The sequence below is a fragment of the Penicillium oxalicum genome, chromosome V (assembly GCF_001723175.1).
Source record: "Penicillium oxalicum strain HP7-1 chromosome V, whole genome shotgun sequence".
NCBI classification, from domain to species: Eukaryota; Fungi; Ascomycota; class Eurotiomycetes; order Eurotiales; family Aspergillaceae; genus Penicillium; species Penicillium oxalicum.
The window spans coordinates 1,938,663-1,959,516 of record NC_064654.1 but is presented as its reverse complement, the minus strand read 5'-3'; the positions used below and the strand labels follow the sequence as shown (position 1 = coordinate 1,959,516).

The 20,854-nt window shown below is 50.3% G+C and overlaps 8 protein-coding genes and 1 non-coding gene across 9 annotated transcripts; 5 read left to right on the top strand and 4 right to left on the bottom strand.

Annotated features, from left to right (window-relative positions):
- Positions 1-73: 73 nt before the first annotated feature.
- Positions 74-1,170, bottom strand: POX_e06719 (Efflux pump himE; the record flags this gene model as incomplete). The annotated part of the gene is made up of 2 exons (XM_050115535.1): positions 74-348; positions 438-1,170. The coding sequence occupies 2 exons, from the start codon at positions 1,168-1,170 to the stop codon at positions 74-76; spliced, it is 1,008 nt and encodes a 335-aa protein (XP_049967995.1).
- Positions 1,171-2,234: 1,064 nt separating this feature from the next.
- Positions 2,235-3,281, top strand: POX_e06718 (uncharacterized protein; the record flags this gene model as incomplete). Its single annotated transcript, XM_050115534.1, has 2 exons — positions 2,235-2,555; positions 2,604-3,281. 2 exons carry the CDS (start codon positions 2,235-2,237, stop codon positions 3,279-3,281), a joined length of 999 nt encoding a protein of 332 aa, XP_049967994.1.
- A 95-nt stretch (positions 3,282-3,376) lies between these two features.
- POX_e06717 (Transcription factor himD) lies at positions 3,377-5,408 on the bottom strand (the record flags this gene model as incomplete). The annotated part of the gene is made up of 5 exons (XM_050115533.1): positions 3,377-4,056; positions 4,129-4,403; positions 4,462-4,668; positions 4,733-5,233; positions 5,293-5,408. 5 exons carry the CDS (start codon positions 5,406-5,408, stop codon positions 3,377-3,379), a joined length of 1,779 nt encoding a protein of 592 aa, XP_049967993.1.
- Positions 5,409-6,564: 1,156 nt separating this feature from the next.
- POX_e06716 (uncharacterized protein) lies at positions 6,565-7,767 on the bottom strand (the record flags this gene model as incomplete). The annotated part of the gene is made up of 1 exon (XM_050115532.1): positions 6,565-7,767. One exon carries the CDS (start codon positions 7,765-7,767, stop codon positions 6,565-6,567), a length of 1,203 nt encoding a protein of 400 aa, XP_049967992.1.
- Positions 7,768-8,180: 413 nt separating this feature from the next.
- Positions 8,181-8,290, top strand: POX_tR134. Its single transcript has one exon. It is a non-coding gene; the product is annotated as a tRNA-Met (tRNA).
- Positions 8,291-8,918: 628 nt separating this feature from the next.
- On the bottom strand, positions 8,919-10,738 carry POX_e06715 (uncharacterized protein; the record flags this gene model as incomplete). Its single annotated transcript, XM_050115531.1, has 4 exons — positions 8,919-9,727; positions 9,780-9,793; positions 9,863-10,394; positions 10,441-10,738. The coding sequence occupies 4 exons, from the start codon at positions 10,736-10,738 to the stop codon at positions 8,919-8,921; spliced, it is 1,653 nt and encodes a 550-aa protein (XP_049967991.1).
- An 837-nt stretch (positions 10,739-11,575) lies between these two features.
- On the top strand, positions 11,576-13,232 carry POX_e06714 (uncharacterized protein; the record flags this gene model as incomplete). Its single annotated transcript, XM_050115530.1, has 2 exons — positions 11,576-12,076; positions 12,147-13,232. The coding sequence occupies 2 exons, from the start codon at positions 11,576-11,578 to the stop codon at positions 13,230-13,232; spliced, it is 1,587 nt and encodes a 528-aa protein (XP_049967990.1).
- Positions 13,233-14,176: 944 nt separating this feature from the next.
- On the top strand, positions 14,177-16,272 carry POX_e06713 (putative T-complex protein 1 subunit eta; the record flags this gene model as incomplete). Its single annotated transcript, XM_050115529.1, has 6 exons — positions 14,177-14,222; positions 14,311-14,477; positions 14,560-14,896; positions 14,975-15,347; positions 15,434-16,095; positions 16,145-16,272. 6 exons carry the CDS (start codon positions 14,177-14,179, stop codon positions 16,270-16,272), a joined length of 1,713 nt encoding a protein of 570 aa, XP_049967989.1.
- Positions 16,273-18,347: 2,075 nt separating this feature from the next.
- POX_e06712 (Metacaspase-1A) lies at positions 18,348-19,852 on the top strand (the record flags this gene model as incomplete). The annotated part of the gene is made up of 4 exons (XM_050115528.1): positions 18,348-18,591; positions 18,695-19,057; positions 19,137-19,745; positions 19,827-19,852. 4 exons carry the CDS (start codon positions 18,348-18,350, stop codon positions 19,850-19,852), a joined length of 1,242 nt encoding a protein of 413 aa, XP_049967988.1.
- Positions 19,853-20,854: the final 1,002 nt, after the last annotated feature.

Sequence of the window (20,854 nt, the reverse complement as noted above, 5' to 3'; positions counted from 1 at the left end):
CCAGGTAAACTAGCATCTCACGAGGAAAATTCACCTTCTCCAACACGATCTCAATCAAGCTAACCACCACTTTTTACGGGCAAGCCTTGTGTTCCAAGCCCACTTCAAGGAGCTGCAACTCGCTCTGGCGGGCTCGACGAAAGTTCCATTCGGTTGCATCCCAAAGCCCCTTGAAGCAGATCCCAGGATGCAAACCGGTCATACAGATGGTAGCAATGGCAATCATTGCGCCCTCAAGAATCATGAACAACACCTGATCATTCGCGAGTGCACTGTTGAATCCCCCATTGAGCTCAGCCACCCGAAAAGCAGATCGCACGAAGATAGTCACTGTGGCAATGGCGAGGGCTGAATCAAGAAAACAAAATGATCGGTCAATACATTTCTTCTCGTCTTTTGGGATACAAGTCTGAAGGGAGTGGACTGGCTCTACTGACCACCGAGGAAAGCTTTCCAAAGGGCACTCTCTCTGACTTCTTGCATTTGTACATCGGGGCTCAATTCATGTTGCTCTTTCGACACCTGCCATGCAAAATCGAGACAAAGCCCCATGAACAGAGCGAGAGAAGCAACTTGAAAAGATAGACCGGCAATCATGATGTGAATGCCGCTTTGAGCCAAGTCATACTGGTCCGAATCCGCGATGGAAGTGATTGCCCCGCCTGCCGCTTGCAGGATCAGAGATACCAGATCACAGCCAACAAAGACAAGTGTATAGGTTCGCGGTCGAAGACGGGAGATTTTTTCGCCGTAGATTGTCACGATGCGGCCCAGGCAGATGTAGATGGAGGCGCTCAGGAAAGCCGGGGCGATGGTCAAACAGATTAGATATCTGGCGCGATAATCAGCATCTGGTGCGCTCAGGTTAGTGGAGAGACAAGCCAGTGTCCAAGCATACTCGAGCAATGGAGTGAACAGAAAAGGATTGTTGTGCATCTGAATTCGTCCGAGATAGCCAACCACTTCCAAGACGAGTCCGCCAAATACTCCGGCAAAATACCCCCACGTTTGATAGCGAACGACGAGTGCGATTTGCGCGATCAACAGAGTCGCAAATAAGGCGACATAGAGGGTATTACCCGCCAAAGATGGGACATAAAAGACATGTGCTTTTGTAATGGGACACGTATCCAAGGTACAATACTTTGACGGGATTGTGAAGTTGCTCATGACGGCGGGGGTTAGGTAGAGAGATGAAAACACGCTCGCTGAATGGGACTCTTCTCGAAGATTTCATTCACTGTATCTTAAGATGGGTGAGTCATTTACTTAAATATTTGATGTCATGAAAAGTTCTTCAAGCGATTGAACATGCCCAGACCTTCTGGTCTCCAGCTTCCTTGGTCATCTCGGCACATCAGCCTGCTGTCGGTACGGACAGCGTTCAATCTTAGTTCGACTCTGACGCGTCAAAGTTTTGAGGCTGAGCATTCAATTGTTCGAATCAAATATCTTTTGAGCACTGTCAAATCCCTGTCATCTTCCTTGGAAAAATCATCGAGCATAGTCTATGTCTCGGATTCGATCGATTCATGCTGATGGGGTTATAGATCTGTGGAGCCCAGACGTGAACATTGGATAGGCACAAGGACACGGACCCGGATGGTCAAATTGTGAGCCTATCAGCCCAAAGAACCTTTGATTACAACATCCACTGCAGTACTAATCATGGCACTGTCAGGGACACGGAGGCTCTTGTCGCCCTCGGATTTTGTCAAGTACAGGTACGCACACGGACACTGACACGGACACGGACATGGAAAACTGGCATACTGTCCGTTCGATATCCGTGCTGTATGCGATCAAAGGTTTACGACGAGACCGGGCTGCCCCAATTTGCTTGAAGGATGACACTAATTATCAATTCTATGCACCGACTAATGTCTCAAGACTCAGAAAAGGAGATATCGCCAAATGAACTATGGTGATACCGTCTTTTTCGTAGAGATGGTCAAATTAAGGGGTCGAAGCTACGATGTCTATCATGTCTACAATTGAATTCTCTTCTCTATATCTGTCCAGGCCCATTCAATCTTTTTCTTTCTTGCCATAAGACTCTCGCCCAGACTGAACATTTCCTTTTCATAAGAAAATCTCAATCGGAAGGAATCGTCAATCGAGTCCACCGCGAACCTGGAAAAATGAAAATCAAACACTTGGTCTGCTATCGCCGGCTCCTCCCCAGAGCTTCAAATCATCGGTTTCGTCCAATCTTTGTCTATTTGTCCCCGAAGATGAAGCGAGTCACATTCTGGGCTCGCCAAGGCTCTATAGAAGCATGTTTCGCAATATCCCTGCTCGTCACAATTCTATCATGGCTCGTCTCGCTGTTTCAGTTCAGGACCACTTTGCATCCCTACCTCATCACTGCAGACGACTTGACTTCGAGCACGCTTACAGCTACGAGGGTTCATCAAACGAATTCGAGTCATTCGGGCCACGAGTGGATATCACCTCCTGCGACTCAATATCCGCAATCATTCAATCGCTCCATCAACGACATCCCTCGGACGGTTCATCGTATGTGGCATACCACGACGATATCCCAAGCCTGGGTCAGTGCGGCTGCATCTTGTCATGTCTAGAGTCCGAATTATTAATAGTACATCTGGACGGAGGAGACTGCTCATCAGTTCATCGCCACAAACTTCCCATGGTGTCTCTCCGCGTATACGAATCATCTTCCCCCTGTACAGCGGATCGATGTGCTCCGCTATTTCCTCCTATGGCACTACGGCGGTGTCTATCTTGACCCACAGCTTGGCTGTCTGCAACCTCTAGAGCCCCTACTGCAGCTCGGTGACACTCCTGTGGATCAAGCTCTATTTCCTCTACACTGGCCATACGGCATCGGCAATGAGTTCATGGCCAGCACGCCTGGACATCCATTCCTCATCGAACTAGCCTTGAAATCTCTGAGCCATCAGGGGCCAACTCTGCCGGCCTTTATGATAGCATTTTTCAATCTTGGTCCTGCATTCGCCAGTCGTACGTTGGACGTCTGGCTCCGGTCTGCAGACTATTCACGAAGCTCACTTGCCATCTTACCACCAGCAGTACTCGCCAATGGCGGGGAACGAGCATGTTTCACTTGGTTCCAAGGACCTGGACCTCATGGGGATGATATTGCAGTCTCGTTATACTTTTTTGGAAACTGGATCGGGTGGCTTGGAGCAGCTGTGTCTTTGATTTTCATGGGCTTGTGTATCTTTGACCGTAGGGCGGGTGCAAAAGTACTGAATGAGAAATACGCCCTTGGAAGAGAGGAGTCGCTTGTATGAAATGAAAAATAATGAGGTTCTCTAAGTCATGCGCCATTTAAAAGAGTCATTTTGCCACAAAGCAGTCAGTGAACAGGGCCTGCAAGTTCTGTCTCTCAAAGAGATGTCTCTCCGTACGTTGTCGAATTCTGTTCTGTCCAACCTCCAAAAAGATCTTCAAACACGGGACTCGGAGACACTCCCGGCCATTGGAAATCAAAGTCGTCGTTGGAGCTAGGATAATACCCCTGCACCCCATCTTGTGAAGGCACCCGAGAAGCCCCGACTCTTGATGGCTCGGTCATCGGGATTGTAGAAGTCTCATCTTGTTGTAGTTGTGACAGGACACGGCTCTCAAACCACCACTGTGCCCGCTTGAACCGTTTTTCGTAGTGATAGAAGACATCACGGTCACCCTTGGCATCTATTTGGGACGTGACCAGTGCTTGAACGCGCAGAATGCATCGACTTAATGTATTCGACAGATTCAATGCCGCAACCAAATCGGCGGTAATTCGTCGGATGAACGGTTCCGACGCGGCTATCACCAAGTTACAAGCCAGTGTAACGGCAAATCCAAGCTGTATCCACGCTACGTTGTTAAAGGTAACTTCACGGCGCAGAGGCAACGACGTGTAGAACTCCAGCATTGTCCGCGCCGCCGTGAGACCCAACCGAACAATGTCGACTTGGAATGGCGAGTAATGACGAGGATGCTGGGAAGTGGGCTTGACATCGAAAAGAAAGATTTGACAGACAAAGAGTTCCATTGCGTGAAACTGCATGAAGAGGATGTCTGGAAATTCGATTTAGAGACACGCAAAGCAAGATCCGGGCCTGCAGGTCTGCTGGACAGACGAGGGCTTACCATTATCACTCAACCCAAAAGATAGTTGGTTTCGGTATGAATCCAGCTCCGATCTGATTTGACGATAACTGAATTTGAGCTCATCTGTGTGATGAGTGTCGGGCTTGTGCGGTGAAGACACTGACACAATTTTCTCATACAAACACTGGAGTTGTACAATGTGCAGGAAAAGCCAATCCGATTCATATTCCGGATTCAATGCCAGTAACCCACACGATTGCTCAAGATACGGCACGTGTGGAAATGACGAGCGCTTTTGCAGAATCTGAGAGACGCTATGGAAGGTGTTGTGTTAGCTAGACTTCAACCCACAGGTCAGCAGCCTTGCCTCACCAGGATGAGAACCAAAAGGATCCTATCACTGCTCTTCTCTCCTCCTTTTCACACGAAACAGCTTTACGATCAGCTGCGCCGTCAAATTCAACTCTCTGCTTCCAGAATCGGTCCTCTGGATCGCGATCAAGTTGCAGATCTGTGATGATACTGATCCCAAGATGTAGGTACTGTGTAACTCGTCTCGGCCGTGAATGATACTGACACCTAGATCCAATTAGGTATTTGCACTGGAAATACAAGTAGGCAGAACAAGAACCAGAGTCCTTACCATGCTAAATGGACTAATAGACCTTGAAGTATCTCGAAGGTCACAGACCCATCATAGATCATTGAAGGACTGATCTCCCTTTTGACCTCAAGCTCCAGTGCCCGTTGAATAGGCATGTTATCATAAAATGCCGCCGTCAGAATTGTAAGGAACAGAAACGGCTTCTCCTTGCGCAAAGACGCCGCAGTCGCATGCGATGGAATGGGCACAAAAGGGCAATACGGCATCATAGTAGTGCGATACTCATGAAGCAGCCTATCAGCCGCTTCAATCGTCAAGTAGCCCTGATCTATGACATCGCCCACTTGCATTGACACTTTTGCGGGACTTTTATCGCGCACAGTAGCGCCCAACGGCACTGCACTACTTGACTGGGCAAGAAGTTGGTCCAGCTTCGCTTCTAGCACATTGGTCTTGTCTTCTTTGCTGTCACTAGCTGCGGACAGGCCATTTGATCTTCGGGCCTGCTGAAAATGACATGACTTTCCTAGGCGATCGCACCTTGGTCACGATTAGTTTCCGGCTTTTAGCCATTGGAGAGCCGGTAATTGGCTCCTCACCGATCGCAGCTGCTCCCAGGATCGGAGCGTATGCATCGAATCTTTGCCCGGGCGCAGTTCTGGCACGTTCTAGCGGATCCTTTTGATAGACGGCCTGTGCTGGTCATGTCACTCATCTTGGGGTCATTGCAAGCCGGTCACACCGTTGAAAGGGAAATGTCGGGGCGAAAAACTGCTCTCACTGATAGAAAAGATCACGCTCTCTGGTGAAGAAGGCCTGGTAGACGGAATAATGTCGATTTGGGGGCCAGTCCCTTTTTGCGAGAAATAGATTAGCATGGGAGCACAGCCACATCAACCGGCGAAATCCATTCTGAGGCGTCCAGAGTATTTCATGTTAGTGCATAGGGGTAAGTTTCAACTTTGCGAAATGACTGTGTTGCAGTGATATTCAGATCATCTAAAGAAGCTTGTAGCCTGAGCATGAAAAGCAACTTCAAGGCATGCCGGGGCTATCTCGAAACGTAATGCTCTTCTCTGACGCGCTGGCGGCTAGCACACGATTGTTCCACATATGCGGCGAACGCAAATTTTGCCAATTTCTTCAATCGTGTGGGCTAATGGACCATGGTGACAGTAATAGATTTTGATCTTTGGCAGCCAAGGTCATAATGCGTCGTTAAAAAGTCCATGGGAAGTCCAGCCATCTAAACTGATATCGCATCCATACTGATAAACGTCGATTTTCGCTTTTCGACGGGTTCACTATGAGAAAGATCCTATTCAAAATCCCATGCGAAACGGAAAACGTAGTACCATAGGTACTGCCGTCGCTGAGAAGTGACAAAAGATCATTTTGACCCAGGGTAAAGCTCAGCTTATTGTGCATTCGTCGCAGAACAACGTTTGCTTTATGGCTTCCATGGGAGTAACCATTTAGAGCACGAAACGGTTACGGATTGGCTTGGGATCAGGCGACATCGATTTCAGTCACCATCAGTCTATTCATAAATTATGTAAAATTAAAGGGGCTTTCATTTTGCGCTGCAACTGTGCATGGTGAAGCAGCCAGGTGGACCTGGCACAGCTCAACCTATGAGCGCTTACTATCGAGCCGTCGTCGAGATGGGCACCTGGGCAGGGAGATGTCGTCCGGCAAATTTTGAGACACTGGCGGCGCCTCGTGATCTTCCAGCGTGAGTCAATGTTATCATGGCTCAGTGTGGACAGGATTGATCAAATCTCTCACGCTGGTGAGGCTGTCACGCAATTGCCGGAACCTTTGATGCTGCCCCGCGAAGGGCGGAGATGTATCAAAGACTATGGCTCTTTTCAAGATTGCTGCTTGCCGACTTGATCGAGTCGGTTGAGACAGCTCTGCGCTTCTCTGATCAGAGCCTTGCGGGCGTTGCGCACGGTCTCATTGCCATCAGGCTCGATACCATCGGCCTTCAACATGACTTGCGCCAAAATGGTCTCGCTCAGCTTCCGATACTCAAACTCCCGCTTCTTCATGTCACTGGGTGGGTCCGCAAAGTATTCTTCACAGAGCGGTAAAAGCTCTTTTTGTAAGTAGGCAGTCAAGGCGTTGACTTGCTCCAGCGGCGTCTTAATGGTTTTCAAGTTAGGCGGGAGGGCTGGGGTGCCTGCACCCGCGGAGGTGGGCCTTGGCGGTGCTGAAGACGGAGAGGGCGGGAGGAATTCGGAGGCAGGTGTCTCTTCGTTGCGCTTCCCACCCTTCTTCTTTTTCTTCTTATTGCTCTTCTTCTTGCTAGAAGACCCGACAGGCCCAGGGACTTCATCGGTGTCAAGGATGGCTTCTTGAGTGGACACATTTTCGGGATCAGAAAGATCACTTGGTGTGTTGGATCCAGCTTCAGAAACCACACACAAGACCTGGGAATGCTGCTTCAGTCCCTCAGCTTTGCAGGTTCGACGATCGTCTTTGAGAATATTGCCCTTGTACAACAATCGAATCTGATTCGGATGTTCGGCGCCCATCTTGACGGCTGCCGTATGGCGAAGATCCCCGACGGTCAATAAGCCATCGTCGATGGCGTAGGCCCGGAAATGTAACGGGTAGATTGTGCCTCGGTGTTTTAGGCAGATGATATCTGGCTCATTCTCAGCAGCTCCCGCATCATACTGATTTCCGTATCTGATAGGCTGCGACGGAGGATTGACAATCTCGTCTGGGGTGATGTAGCTGTAGTCATCGTCGCGGACTTGTGGGGCCGTAGCGTGGTTGGGCGAACGCCGCCAGAAATTATTGAATGGGTTTCCCCAACTCATAGCGATGATAGTGGAGATGACGATAAGGACCGCGGCAGCGACAGCGAGAATCTGTTCGTCTGCCTCGAATGGCAGCGCCTGCGCGACCGATCGGAGTGTAGTGACCGAGGAGGTCAAATACGGATCCAGACGAGGACGAAGGGAGTGTAAAAACACAGGAAGTTGGTCGCTGACGTGGTCCAGATAGACTGCGCACTTTTCGCCCAAGGTGGACTGGGCGAGTGGTGATGGCAGGAGAGTCATGGATCACTGGAGGGGCATGGGGACCGAAGCAGCAGAAGAGTTGTGACGCCAAGTTGGCCCCGAATGGGCTGAAAAGGCGGAGAGCCCGCTTTATTTTTTGCCCGCCGATAGAGTCTCCGGGTGGTGATTGACCGGACCCAGAGGCCGCCATACTTAGCCAAGTCTCGTGTCCTGGTCCACTGCCCGAGCCAAAATTATAGGTCACACATGTCATTTTCATATCTAGGTGTCTGTGGACTAAGTGGCTGCAATGTAGAAGAATCCGTTTCAGTTTCATGAAACGATATTATTCCAAGAGAGGGAATGTGAAAAGTCTTCATCTGCGGATGAGGACAAGGCAGTGAAATTGGCCAAAGAGGTTTGAACTTGAGATCATTGGGATATAATGTCAATATTTGTCCATCAAAGCATAAGCCTTCGTGGTCTAGTTGGTTATGACGTCGGTCTCATATGGACTGTATGACGACCCTGCTCTAACAGGGTGGTAATCCGAAGGTCTCCAGTTCGAACCTGGACGAGGGCAATCTTTTTGCCTCCCGCTCTCCCGCCGCATGAGGAGGTAATTTTTGCCCAAGCGATCCCGACACACGAATGCCGGGTCTACTTTGCGCTCGTGCTTGTAGAACAAATTTTGAATCCAGGTGAATGTGAGAATTCCTTCGGACGAGATATGCATATGCCCTTGAGGTTTGACCTACTAGGTAGGTACCTTCATGTCACCTACCTATCAGAGGGCAGCGGATCCTGGAATCAGCCTGTTCGAAGGCATTCCATATGCGTTAGATCGTCATGCCCGCCCGCCCGTTCAAGAAATATATTGAGCAGTGCCCGGCTAGGTGATTCCAACCGTCTTCTTCCACGCTCAAGGAAAAAAGCCCCAGTGACAGACTTTCCTGGACCACCTGCAGGTACCAACACAGGTCTGCTGGAGGGAAGGAAAACACACATACCTGCATGTAGATAGGCAAAGGACCCGGCCCAGTAGTTAAATAATTCCGGGGTTGTCTTGAATTACGATTTCAGATATCGGACTTCCACACGGCATAGACGGGAGGTGAAGCATTTAATCCATGATCCAGAGTTCTGGTTGGATGGTGCCAGGGCAACACCCATTCCATCCATTTGAATGAAGATATGGAAAAAATATCAAATTAAAGTACACCGCACGCACCATTGCCGCCCACAAGTGGGAAGCCCAACTGACAACGCAACGCTTCCTTGAAGGAATTGTCATCCTCGTATCGACTGACTGCACTGCTTTCGTTCAACATGATTTTTCGCAGTCTCGCCTGAACGACCGCACAGGTCTCGGCCCAAGCACAAAGATTGCCTGCCAGTCCATTAAATAGTGAGTTTGGCTCGTTAGGAGTGCAATAATCATATTCCGAGGGACTTTGATCATCCTTGTACGGACGCGTCTCAAATGAATGCAGCATGAACGCCAGCGCCCGGGAGAGGAAAAAATTGGAAGTTAGCTTGGAACTGAGGTCGTCATCCGATGCCATGGGGTCATCGCTGCTCTGGAAGAATGTACGCCTGGCATCTTCAATCCTGTCTGAGTTGTATTCAAAGACATCATGTAACAATAACCACGGCCAAGCATTTCCAGAGATACCATGACACAAGCTCCCACCTTTAGAAAGAAGACCTTCTTCCCAGACACGGGCGGTGGCCTGGTAGAGTGTTTGGTCCCATACTGGGTGCCAGCAGTTCTGGGTCAGCTGATCGTTCTTGAGCGCCACACCCAAGAGTAATAGGATTGAAGGGGAGCCGTGACAGAATTGAACCAGTTCAAAAGACTCCTTTGCACCACAGGGTGGCAGAGTCTTTGGCAGATGGCCATCATGGGCGACAGCAAGCCTGCAAAGTGCAGTGATAGTCCCTCCAATCTCTGGAACATACTCTGACAATTCATCTGCTGTACAGGAGAGCAGCACAGAAAGGATACCCGCTGCAGTACCTAGGTTAGTCGGGTGATGTTCTCATCATTTCCACAAGGACATCCTGCTTACTAGCTCCATGGGCACTATAGATCAAAAAACCATCTCAGTGACTGCTCAATCACAACTTGGCTCATGTAGGAGGCAGGACTTACGCGCCGAATCCGTAATGACCCTCCATCCAGGCATACATCAGTGGATGTGCATGCTCGCGTCCATGGTTCTGTATAAAGTCCTTGGAGCCATGTCGACCAGCGTCAACTATGACGCGAATCAATTGTGGGATCTTAGCAATGACCGGCAAAAGGAGTTCGCGATTTTCCTCATGATACTGGTGCGTGCGAACATTTAGCAGCAACCATAATAGCCCTGCACGACCGTAGAGAATCTCATCTCCACCCATCCGGTGGTCGCCATGAGGCACGATCCATGAGTTTTGGAGTGCCAAATCAGTAGCGTCACGGAGGCAGTTGATGAGTTCAGCGGAAATTTTGGGCGTCTCGCCAGCTCCCCATCCGTTCTTCGCCACAGTTGCGAAAATCTGTAAACTGGCAGCCGCCAACGGCGAGAAAGAGCCCGCAGGAGAAAGTCGTGATGGGATCAAAGGCATATCCGGCAAACCGGATGGAACTCTCTTCAAAGCATACTCAAGGAATTCCGAGGGGTTTGAATTTTGGCCGAATAGCACTGGACTCTGATAGTTAAGACGTAAAAAGGCAAGAGCAACGCCTACAAATCCGGTTAGAAACAATCTCAACAGCCGCGTCAGGTCTCAGCCATGCTGAGGCTGACAGGACGGAGACACTCAGTTGGCAGGTGTCATTCGTCAGTGAGATATTGATACCTGGGAAATGAAGAAAGACTCCGCCGTTGTTCCATTTCTCAGGCAGGGGCTCGTTTGTATTCAATTTCTCTGCACCATTGTGAACCGCTGCCCGAAGCTCATGGAGAGCGTTGATGAGCGAGACCGGATTTATCACTACTGGTGCTAGTTTGTTTTCATAATAACGTGGTCGCTTAGAAGTAGTCATCATGGAAACACAGAACCAATTTGTAGCACCGAAGCTGAGAGAGCTGTTTATTGAAAAGGAGATCACTGTGGATGGGTAGCTGGAGCTCTATATACAATCCACGTGACTTGCAGAAAACCTGACCTCACTGAATGATCAGCCAGCGACGATCTGATGTTGATAGCAAATGATTGTCTGCCGTCGTTTTCCCTATTACCTCAACCTGCAGGTGCAAGTACATCTGACGAGTCAACATGAAACTTTGATCGCATCACAGTAGATAAGGACATATGCGCGGTTTGCTTTTTTCGCAGCTTCTATAGCGGAGAACACATTATATGGAAAATGAAGATTAGTGTTGCCCTGCATCTAATGCCTGATTTGAACAGCGATATATCCACTTAGGCGTGGGAATGCCGCCAGAGGTGATTAGGTATACTGTGGGGATACAGCTTTTAAACGCCGGTACCGGGCTGGAGCCTGCAAGATAAAGTGCTGCCTGAGAATAACCTGAGGCCAGGAGCATGAGTCAGCGAGGACCACGGCTTCTGTAACTTGCGTTGCAGCCATTCCGGACTCGAGAATACCCACGCGGTCCTCGAAGTGCGAACAACGAGCTTCTAGAAACAGTAGGGAAGGTCAGTGACGGGAATATTGGGAATGTCTACAGTCAATCGCAGACGAGAATCGCGTACGATCTTCAACGATGGTTTTCTCTCGGTCGGCAGCTGTTGTTCATCCCACGTTTCCCAATTAGCCCCTTTGTTGGGGTACCTTTGAACCCATTGAGAGCAAGAGAGTTCCTGACTAGTATGGCAGAAAGTCCCGTGACCATTATCGTTGGACTAGTCGATCAACATGTCTGAAGTCCATGTTGATGCCGAGCCCGTGGCGACAGGGCTTGAACGGATGGAATATCCCCTGGCGTTGAACCCAAGACAGGTTACACTCAGAGACCGTGTGACTGTTGCAACGCTTCTGCCGTTCGCTTCGGCGGACGATGTGCCTCGACAACTACTCAAATATCTCTCTGATCAATTCAACAAGGAAATTGAGAAGGGAGATACATATGCTATGACAGAACCGATTCCTCTGGCGCAGTTTGGACGGTACTGGTTCTCAAATTTTGGTGTTGTGATGCTGCTGGGCGATATCCAGAATGTGCAGCAGACCCATTCGATGGACCGCGCCGGCGCGAATTGGACAAAGATTTGCCTGGGTGGCTTCCATATCCGCCCCAACTACCCTGGCCGCAGCAGTCACGTCTGTAATGGAACTTTCATAGTCACCGACGCTGCTCGAAACAAGGGTGTGGGTCGGCTGATGGGTGAAGCATATCTCGAATGGGCGCCGCGCCTGGTGAGTTTTTCCACACTCGCAACAGAGTGCCCCTGTCCTTGGATGCGGTCTCACATTCTCCAATCCCCAGGGCTACACATACGCTGTTTTTAACTTGGTCTACGAGACCAATGTTGCCTCCTGCCGACTCTGGGATTCATTAGGGTTCAAGCGGATCGGTCGAGTTCCCGGTGGCGGCCAGCTTAAATCCCAACCTGGGGAATTTGTCGACGCCATCATCTATGGCCGTGGTCTCAGCTTAGATGGCGAAGATTCTGTCTCCCAGGACCGCTTTGAGAAGATCAGATACTACCTGAAGCACTCCAAATACCCCCGGGGAGCGGACCGAGCCGAGAAGAGCCGACTTCGCAGCGCAGCGACTCACTACAAATTACTAGGCGGCGACGATGGCGAGCCTGAGAAACTGATGCTGAAAGACAAAGAAGTCGTGTCTGACCCGCAACAACAGTACGAAATTGCCAAGGAAGTCCATGTGAAACAGCATGCGGGTATCAACAAGACCACTGCCGCAATTGCAGTCAAGTATCACTGGGTGCGGATCAAGGAGACCGTGAACAGAGTGATTCGCGATTGTCCTCAATGCAAAGAGACCCTGAAGGCACCACCAGTATCCGATGCCAAAGACGACGACCGATCGGCATCTGGCGAGAATCTGGAAATGGACACGGAGGACGCCATGGACCACGAACAGCAAGGGACGTCGGATGTGCATTCGAAGATTCAAACTGACCTATCACAAGCCATGGACGAGGCACCCGATGATTCCCCCAATCACAATGCGTTCGTTCATCCATCTGTTCCTGCAAATATACCGCCAAATGTCCATTCCATGGCGAACTTCAACCCCATGCCTCTGGACCCTCAGATTATGCAGCTGCAGCAACAACTCCGGCGCTACCAACAGCAGAATGCTATGGCGGGCGCGTTTGCGCCTGGTCCTCAGCACATGAACATGTCCAGTTTCGATGATGCGATGCGGTTTCACACTGCCAGCAATGCTTATCAGATGATGGTCGACGATGGCTCTGATCCCTTTCGGCAAGAGGTGCTTGGGCTGATGAGCCATTCCTCCCATCAAGATATGCAACACGATGCTGAGCTGCTCTCCAAGTACGAGTACGGCAATCCGTCAGACGGCAACTACGACTTTACCTGAGCTGGTCTCGGGCTTGGGCTATGAATATGCAAATTTACTCATCATTTGGTCGGATGCAACTTTTACGGGCGTTGGGGTTGGAACTAAACTGGGCCATTTGAGCAGTGTGCCACGTGGGAACTGCGGACTATCATTTTTTTTTTGCATATGGCGTTTCTTGCTAAGCTTGAAATCGAAAATGACCGCCTATCAGGGGTCTGAGATCTACAAATTGTGCTTGAACCGGAATATCCCAATGTCTCGGCCGGGAATGACGAGGCGAGGATGACTAGCATAGGACTGATACTATTAGCAGGCCCTAATGTACACTCTAGTGATGACTCGTACATTTTGCTGGACTAGGTCTGAGTCCACAAGTTGCAGCCTCGACAGTACCTTCGAACATCAACCAATAGTAGTGCCGTAGATACTACACTCTGGCGTGTGATCAGCGAGAAGCCGACCCCGTAAGGGTCATAAATAAATCGAGTCACCAGCGAAGGAGGCAGGCCTGGGCGAGTTGATCTGTGTTTCGAGAACTTTAGCTCAAAAACAAGGCCCTGGTCCTCAAGCAGGGCGTCGTCTTTGAATGAATCAGAGGTGATCTTTTCAGACTCTCGACGATTCAGATGATCAAACCAAGGACAATTGTCGAGAGGTGGCTCAACTGAGACCATCATGATGTATCCTAAAGGAATTACTAACGTCTATTTAGATCAGGCTCCGCCTTAGCCCTGGGACTCTTCAGTTGGTTGGTCAGGACGAGTGTGCGGGCTGGTCACCGCCTTTCGGGCCTTCGGGGGCTCCTGAGGGGGAGAAAGGAAGCTTTGGGAAATTTTGGCCGTAGTCGATTATCAAGCCCCTCCGACTCCTGTGTGCCGACCAGGACCAAAGTGCGATCATTTCAAAGGACTTTTTTTAATTACTTTATTCAAAACGGTCTCGGCCCTCATATCATTCACATCATGGCCTTTAACGGCCAAACACCAACGATTGTTGTGCTGAAGGAAGGTCCGTGTGCTCTATTTCCCCCTCCCCGAACACGCATTTTGGTGGGATATCTCGAATCATGCTAACTGCTGTCAACTGAAATGAGCAGGCACCGATGCTTCCCAGGGTAAAGGCCAGATCATCTCCAACATCAACGCCTGCGTTGCTGTGCAGTCCACAGTCAAGAGCACCTTGGGTCCCTACGGTGGTGATCTCTTGCTTGTTGACAGCAATGGCAAGCAAACCATCACCAATGATGGCGCAACTGTGATGAAGGTACGGCATGCACTTGGTTTCAGCGGACAGTGGGGGGGATCCCTCGAAAATGTATTCTAACACTCGCGACTCCAATTTCTAGCTGCTCGACATTGTGCATCCGGCCGCTCGAATCCTCACGGACATTGCCCGATCCCAAGATGCCGAGGTTGGTGATGGAACAACCTCCGTGGTGGTTCTTGCTGGTGAGATTCTCAAGGAGGTTCGCGATCTGGTTGAGCAGGGCGTCAGTTCGCAGACCATCATCAAGGGTCTTCGACGAGCGGGCTCCATGGCCGTGAACAAGGTCAAAGAGATCGCGGTGGATATCATTGACTCGGCAGGAAGCGAGGAGAAGAAGATTGAGACTCTTCGTCGGCTAGCAGCGACCGCCATGAACAGCAAGCTCATCAAGCGCAATTCGGATTTCTTCACAAAGAGTAAGGAATCCGCTCGGAACCCGCCCCTTTTTCTCTGCGTGCTTTAGCAACTGACAAGATGCGGTGTGATCTATATAGTGGTCGTGGATGCTGTCCTCTCACTGGATCAGGATGACCTGAACGAGAAGTTGATCGGCGTGAAGAAGGTGACCGGTGGTGGTCTGCAGGACTCTCTCTTCGTCAACGGTGTGGCTTTCAAGAAGACCTTCTCTTATGCCGGATTTGAGCAGCAGCCCAAGTTCTTCAAGGACCCTAAAATTGTGTGCCTCAACGTTGAGTTGGAGCTGAAGAGCGAGAAGGACAATGCGGAAGTCCGCGTTGAGCAAGTATCGGAATACCAAGCGATTGTCGATGCCGAGTGGCAGATCATCTTCAACAAGCTGGAGGCCATCTACAAGACCGGGGCCAAGGTGGTTCTGAGCAAATTGCCCATTGGAGACCTTGCTACCCAGTATGTTACCTCGTCAACCGCGATATTTTCGTCATTCCGCCCCAGAAAAGCCGTGACCACTGACAACATACTCCTAATGATTATAGATACTTCGCCGACCGTGACATCTTTTGTGCTGGCCGTGTGGCTTCCGACGATATGGACCGTGTCTGCCAGGCCACTGGTGCAGCAACCCAATCCACATGCAGCGACATCCAGGACCGCCACCTGGGTACCTGTGGTGCTTTCGAGGAGCGCCAGATTGGTGGAGAGCGCTTCAACCTGTTCTCCGAGTGCCCGGCTGCCAAGACGTGTACTTTGGTCCTGCGTGGTGGTGCTGAGCAGTTTATCGCCGAGGTTGACCGAAGTCTGCACGACGCGATCATGATTGTGAAGCGTGCCCTGCGCAACACTACGATTGTCGCTGGTGGTGGTGCTACTGAGATGGAACTGTCCAGCTACTTGCACGGCTATGCTGACCGCAATGTGCCTCACAAGCAGCAGGCCGTTGTGAAGGCATTTGCCAAGGCTCTCGAGGTCATTCCCCGCCAGCTTTGTGATAACGCTGGCTTTGACGCCACAGATATTCTCAACCGACTGCGTGTTGAGCACCGTAAGAACAACCTGTGGGCGGGTGTGGACTTTGACAACGAGGGTGTTCGAGACAACATGGCCGCCTTTGTTTGGGAGCCTAGCTTGGTCAAGGTCAATGCGATCCAAGCCGCTGTGGAGGCTGCTTGCTTGATTTTGAGTGTGGACGAGACGATCAGTATGTCCCCTATTCTCACGTTCCCGTAAATGTTCATCGACGTGTTTAGCTGACACAGGGAAACCAACAGAGAACGAGGAGTCTGCCCAGCCCGGCGGTCCCGCGGGTGGTCTTCCTCCCGGTGCTGCTCAGCGGGCTCTCCGTGGTCGTGGCCGCGGAATGCCTCGTCGTGGATAAATGACTTAATGCCAAAAACACGCAGAAGATTCACAAGAAAAAGCCCATCCGAGCTGAAACCAGAAGGACAACAGCTTTGAGAAAGACGCTGAAAGGTCTGGGTCTAGTCCCATCTCACTGTACCGAAAAGGGTTGTTGCTTGGATGTTCATTGATATACCACGGCGAGAGCGATGTGCGATACAGAGAGAAGAATAGAAGATATCAGTGTGGAATTTTGTGGATACATAGTCCGACTATGACCATTGTCTCCTCGATGTTTCCCGCACTCCTCCCGCAAGTACATAGTAATACAATCTCGAGGACCATCCGTCTTTGAATCCGTCTCCAGCGCCGAGGACATCCTGTCATTCTCCCTTTGTGTGGTACAGTAGTTGCCCACCATATCGGCATTTGTAACACGGGGGGGCTCTGGAGCATCATTGAGCACCGCACGGACCCAATGAATTATCTTGTAAATCGGTATTGAGAGAAATGTCGTATACGATCGTGAGAGTTTGATGGGGACCTCTCTGGGTGAAAAGGGGGCTTACTGCTGGGAGTATAGTTGAGTGGGATGAGATTTCGGCCCTGATTTTGCCTACTGACCTACAGTGACCTGCCGAGGCCTCTATCTTAATCACAAACATCCGACACAATCTTAGCGTCTCTGGTCTTTGAGCCACCTGCAGTGTGTGCTCTCTGCGACCATGAATCAGTGTGAACACACGCAAGGGTCGAAAGTGTTGGGTATCAAGTGCCTCGGGATAAGCTGATTTAGGTATTTACCATCAAGCCAAGGGCTTTTCCGACATAACATGATGCCAAAGGTGTTGTAGGGCGCGACAGCAGTCCATTGGGTCTGACCGTCGCTTGAATCTGCTCGGCGGAGCATGGACCTCTTGCCGTGACCAGGATGTCAGTTCGGAGGTGCCGAAGCGCTCTAAAAACAAAACAACTTTCCAGTCTAATTGCAGCTCAGCCCAATCATGTTGATACCAGAGACTGCAAATACCATGTTTGGTTTTTGGTGTGCATCATATATGCCACAAGAAATAAATTTGCCTTTGACGGCATCTACTGGCGCAAGATTGATCAGCAATTTTTCAGGTCCAGTCAATCTGATGACAATGTGTGAATGTGTGGAGTCCGATAAACGGTGAAATCATGGAGAAATTTGTCGAGTCGAAGCTTCGGGAGAATGAGACCAGGCATTTCTGTTGGGGCCCAGATCCGTATACGCTAGATGGTCTAGCGAAGATAGAAGCTGAGCCTCAAATGTCTTCTTTCTGAACCTAATGATCTGATGAGGATGGGGGATCGGATCAATGTTCTGCCTCATGCATGTTGGGCGAAACAGAGTGGGTGCTCCTATATCTGACCCTGAAGGTTCGTATTCCAATACAAGTATTCCAGTCACCTACCCAGAAGCGTCATCCACATTCATAACAAAACATATCCATGCCCGTATATCAGACCCGCCGGCTTATGCAGAAGTTCTTGAACGGCTGGTTCCATTGATAGCGTTGAAGGTCACCTGCTAGGAATACCAATTGACGCCCTGATGAATTTCGTACAGGTACGCTCACAGTATAATTTACCTTGTCAGCTACTTCAGTATATACATACAGCCCTCTCCCATATTTCTTCCCAATCTAACCGAGTATTTGTTGTCTGATTCACTACGGGAATACATATGAACGGTCTAGGGCCTTGGCGCTCCGTCCCGTGCTCCCGATCAAGTGCGGCGTCGGATCGACCTTCTCCACATTCAGCCCAGTTCCACTGACTTTCTTCCACTCTCGCTTTTTGTCGCATTGCTCTTCCCGTTCCCTTTCACCTTGGATCGTCGGTGTACGGACAATATCTCTTCCTCAATTTTGTGTTTACCGTCTGAAGAATCGCAAGCCTCTCCTTGGTGATGTCGTGGTATCCGCCTTACCAGGGCGCTCCGGGCTATCCCCCACCGCAACAGCCCTACCCCCCGCAGCAGCAATATCCGTACGCGCCTGGCCTTGTTGATCCCATGTATATGTGTCTCGGCGCTGACTCTGGCCTCCAAATCTTCTAGAGGAGCACAACAGCACCAACAGCAATATGGTGGCTACCCTGGTCAGTCCTATCACCACCAGCAGCCACCACCGCAGCAACAAAATCCATATGGATACAGCCATTCACCGCAGCCGCCTCAATCCTATGGCCATCAGGTGTGTTTCCCACGGCCATACTGCTGCAAAATTCCAACAGAACTCACTGACATTGCGTATTAATATTCAGCAGGGACCTCCAGCTGGGTACCAGCAACCGCCGCCCGGTCCGCCCATGCACGGTCGACAGCCAGGTTCGTGTCGTTTCTCTGCCCGTCGATTACAACAGCCACCCATCATTTGCAATCGGGAGCTTTGCTGTTGATTTTTCAAGCATTTGCTGAGCGGATCCATTAGGAAGTTTTGGCCCATCGTCAGGTGGTCCACCTCCCCCGCCCACTGCGCCCGTCGCGTTCGGTCACGGTGCCCCTCAGGGATACAGCTTCCAGTACTCGCGCTGCACTGGAAAAAGAAAAGCGCTGCTCATTGGAATCAACTATTTTGGTCAGAAGGGACAACTCCGCGGATGCATCAACGACGTCAAGAACATGTCGTCTTACCTGAACCAGAACTTTGGCTATGCCCGTGAAGACATGGTTCTTCTCACCGATGATCAACAGAATCCTATGAGCCAGCCCACCAAGGCGAATATCTTGCGCGCAATGCACTGGCTAGTCAAGGATGCACAGCCTAATGACTCCCTTTTCTTCCATTATTCGGGTATGTGATTCCCCGTTCTCGGCATGGACTGCGGCTGGTCCTGGCCCCAAGCACATACCAATGATTTCCTTCAATGCAGGACATGGCGGTCAAACGCCAGATCTCGACGGCGACGAAGAAGACGGATACGACGAAGTCATTTACCCCGTGGATTTCCGAGTCGCAGGCCACATTGTCGACGATGAGATGCATCGGATTATGGTCAAGTCGCTTCGACCTGGCGTGCGACTGACGGCGATTTTCGATTCTTGCCACTCAGGCTCTGCACTGGATCTGCCCTACATTTACTCCACTTCCGGCATTCTCAAAGAGCCCAACCTGGCCAAGGAAGCGGGGCAGGGTCTTCTGGGTGTTGTGTCGGCATACGCGCGCGGTGACATGGGTAGCATGATGTCCACTGCCATGGGCTTCATCAAGAAAGCCACCAAAGGCGATGAAGTGTATGAACGCAACAAGCAGACCAAGACGAGCCCTGCGGATGTGATCATGTGGTCTGGCAGTAAAGATGATCAGACGAGTCAGGATGCTCAGATTGCAGGCCAGGCTACAGGTGCTATGTCGTGGGCTTTCATTGCCGCCTTGCGCAAAAACCCACAACAGAGCTATGTGCAGCTGCTCAACAGCATTCGTGAGGAGCTTGCAAGCAAATACACCCAGAAGCCGCAGCTGAGTTGCAGCCATCCCCTTGGTACGTAGCTTGGCTTGACTTCCACGTCCCCTCTGCCGTCACCACTTCGTCATTTTCTCCAATACTAACCTGCCTCCACAGACACGAACCTTCTTTACGTGATGTAATCCTCTACGTTAAAAGGAAATATTCCCCGATTCTTGGAACCCCATTTCCATCTTTTTATGCTGGACTTTTAGCGGTCGTTGCCTTTGTCATATTCAATCTCATCATATCCTTTTGTAGGCTGTACTTAGGTTATTAGGCTGGAAGATCAATCCCATCACGCTTATCGTGATATGGATATTCTCTTCCTTTTATTCGAAATTTGACTGTTATGGAACTTCTCACACAATCTTTTTCTCAGTGAGGCTGCTCTAGGTGAAAAGAACTGACGTCCGGTTTTTTCTTTCTCTATTTTTTTGGGCGACATCTTTATGTGAAACTTCGACTCCCGTCGCGGTCGGTGTTTATGGCTCGATCCAGCCCCAGTCCAGGGCGCAGCCGTTACGGTGAAAGCGATGTCATAAACGCTGTATAACCTACGAGACTAAGAGTTGATGACCGAAGAGACGAGTCAGGAGTGTAATGCCACTTCCCAGGCATGTCACGAGGACCACAGTCGCTATTTTTCATAGAGATTCGGGGTCATACGAGACATTGATTGTGTTGGGAGGCATTCCAGTCTGGTTCCTCCGAGTGCCTTGGGCGCTAGGGCCGATGCCGGGGGCACATGAATTGGGGTTGGAAACGGCTTACGAAGGGCCATAAACGAAGATTATGAGCACAGAGATGAAGGCTTGTACCTCCGTAGACAGCCATTGAGCACAATCGGCCGCCATTAAGGGGGCTCATAAAACATTCATCAGTTTGTTGATCTTGAGATAGCGCACCTTGTCACGTGAATTTTCACACATACAAGTCCCAGTTAGGAAAAACATCCAACTCCTTCCCGCACTCAAGGCGTGTCATGACATTCAAGTTTTCAAGTTGTCGATGAAATCATTCGGGTGGAAGATTTATTGTGTTGAGCTTTGCTCTCGAAATCATCCTTATCCAGCAAGTTTTGGCTGAGAACGAGCTCTGCTACTACTCTATGTGTTGCAATGTCCATCATACTTGACTCGCAA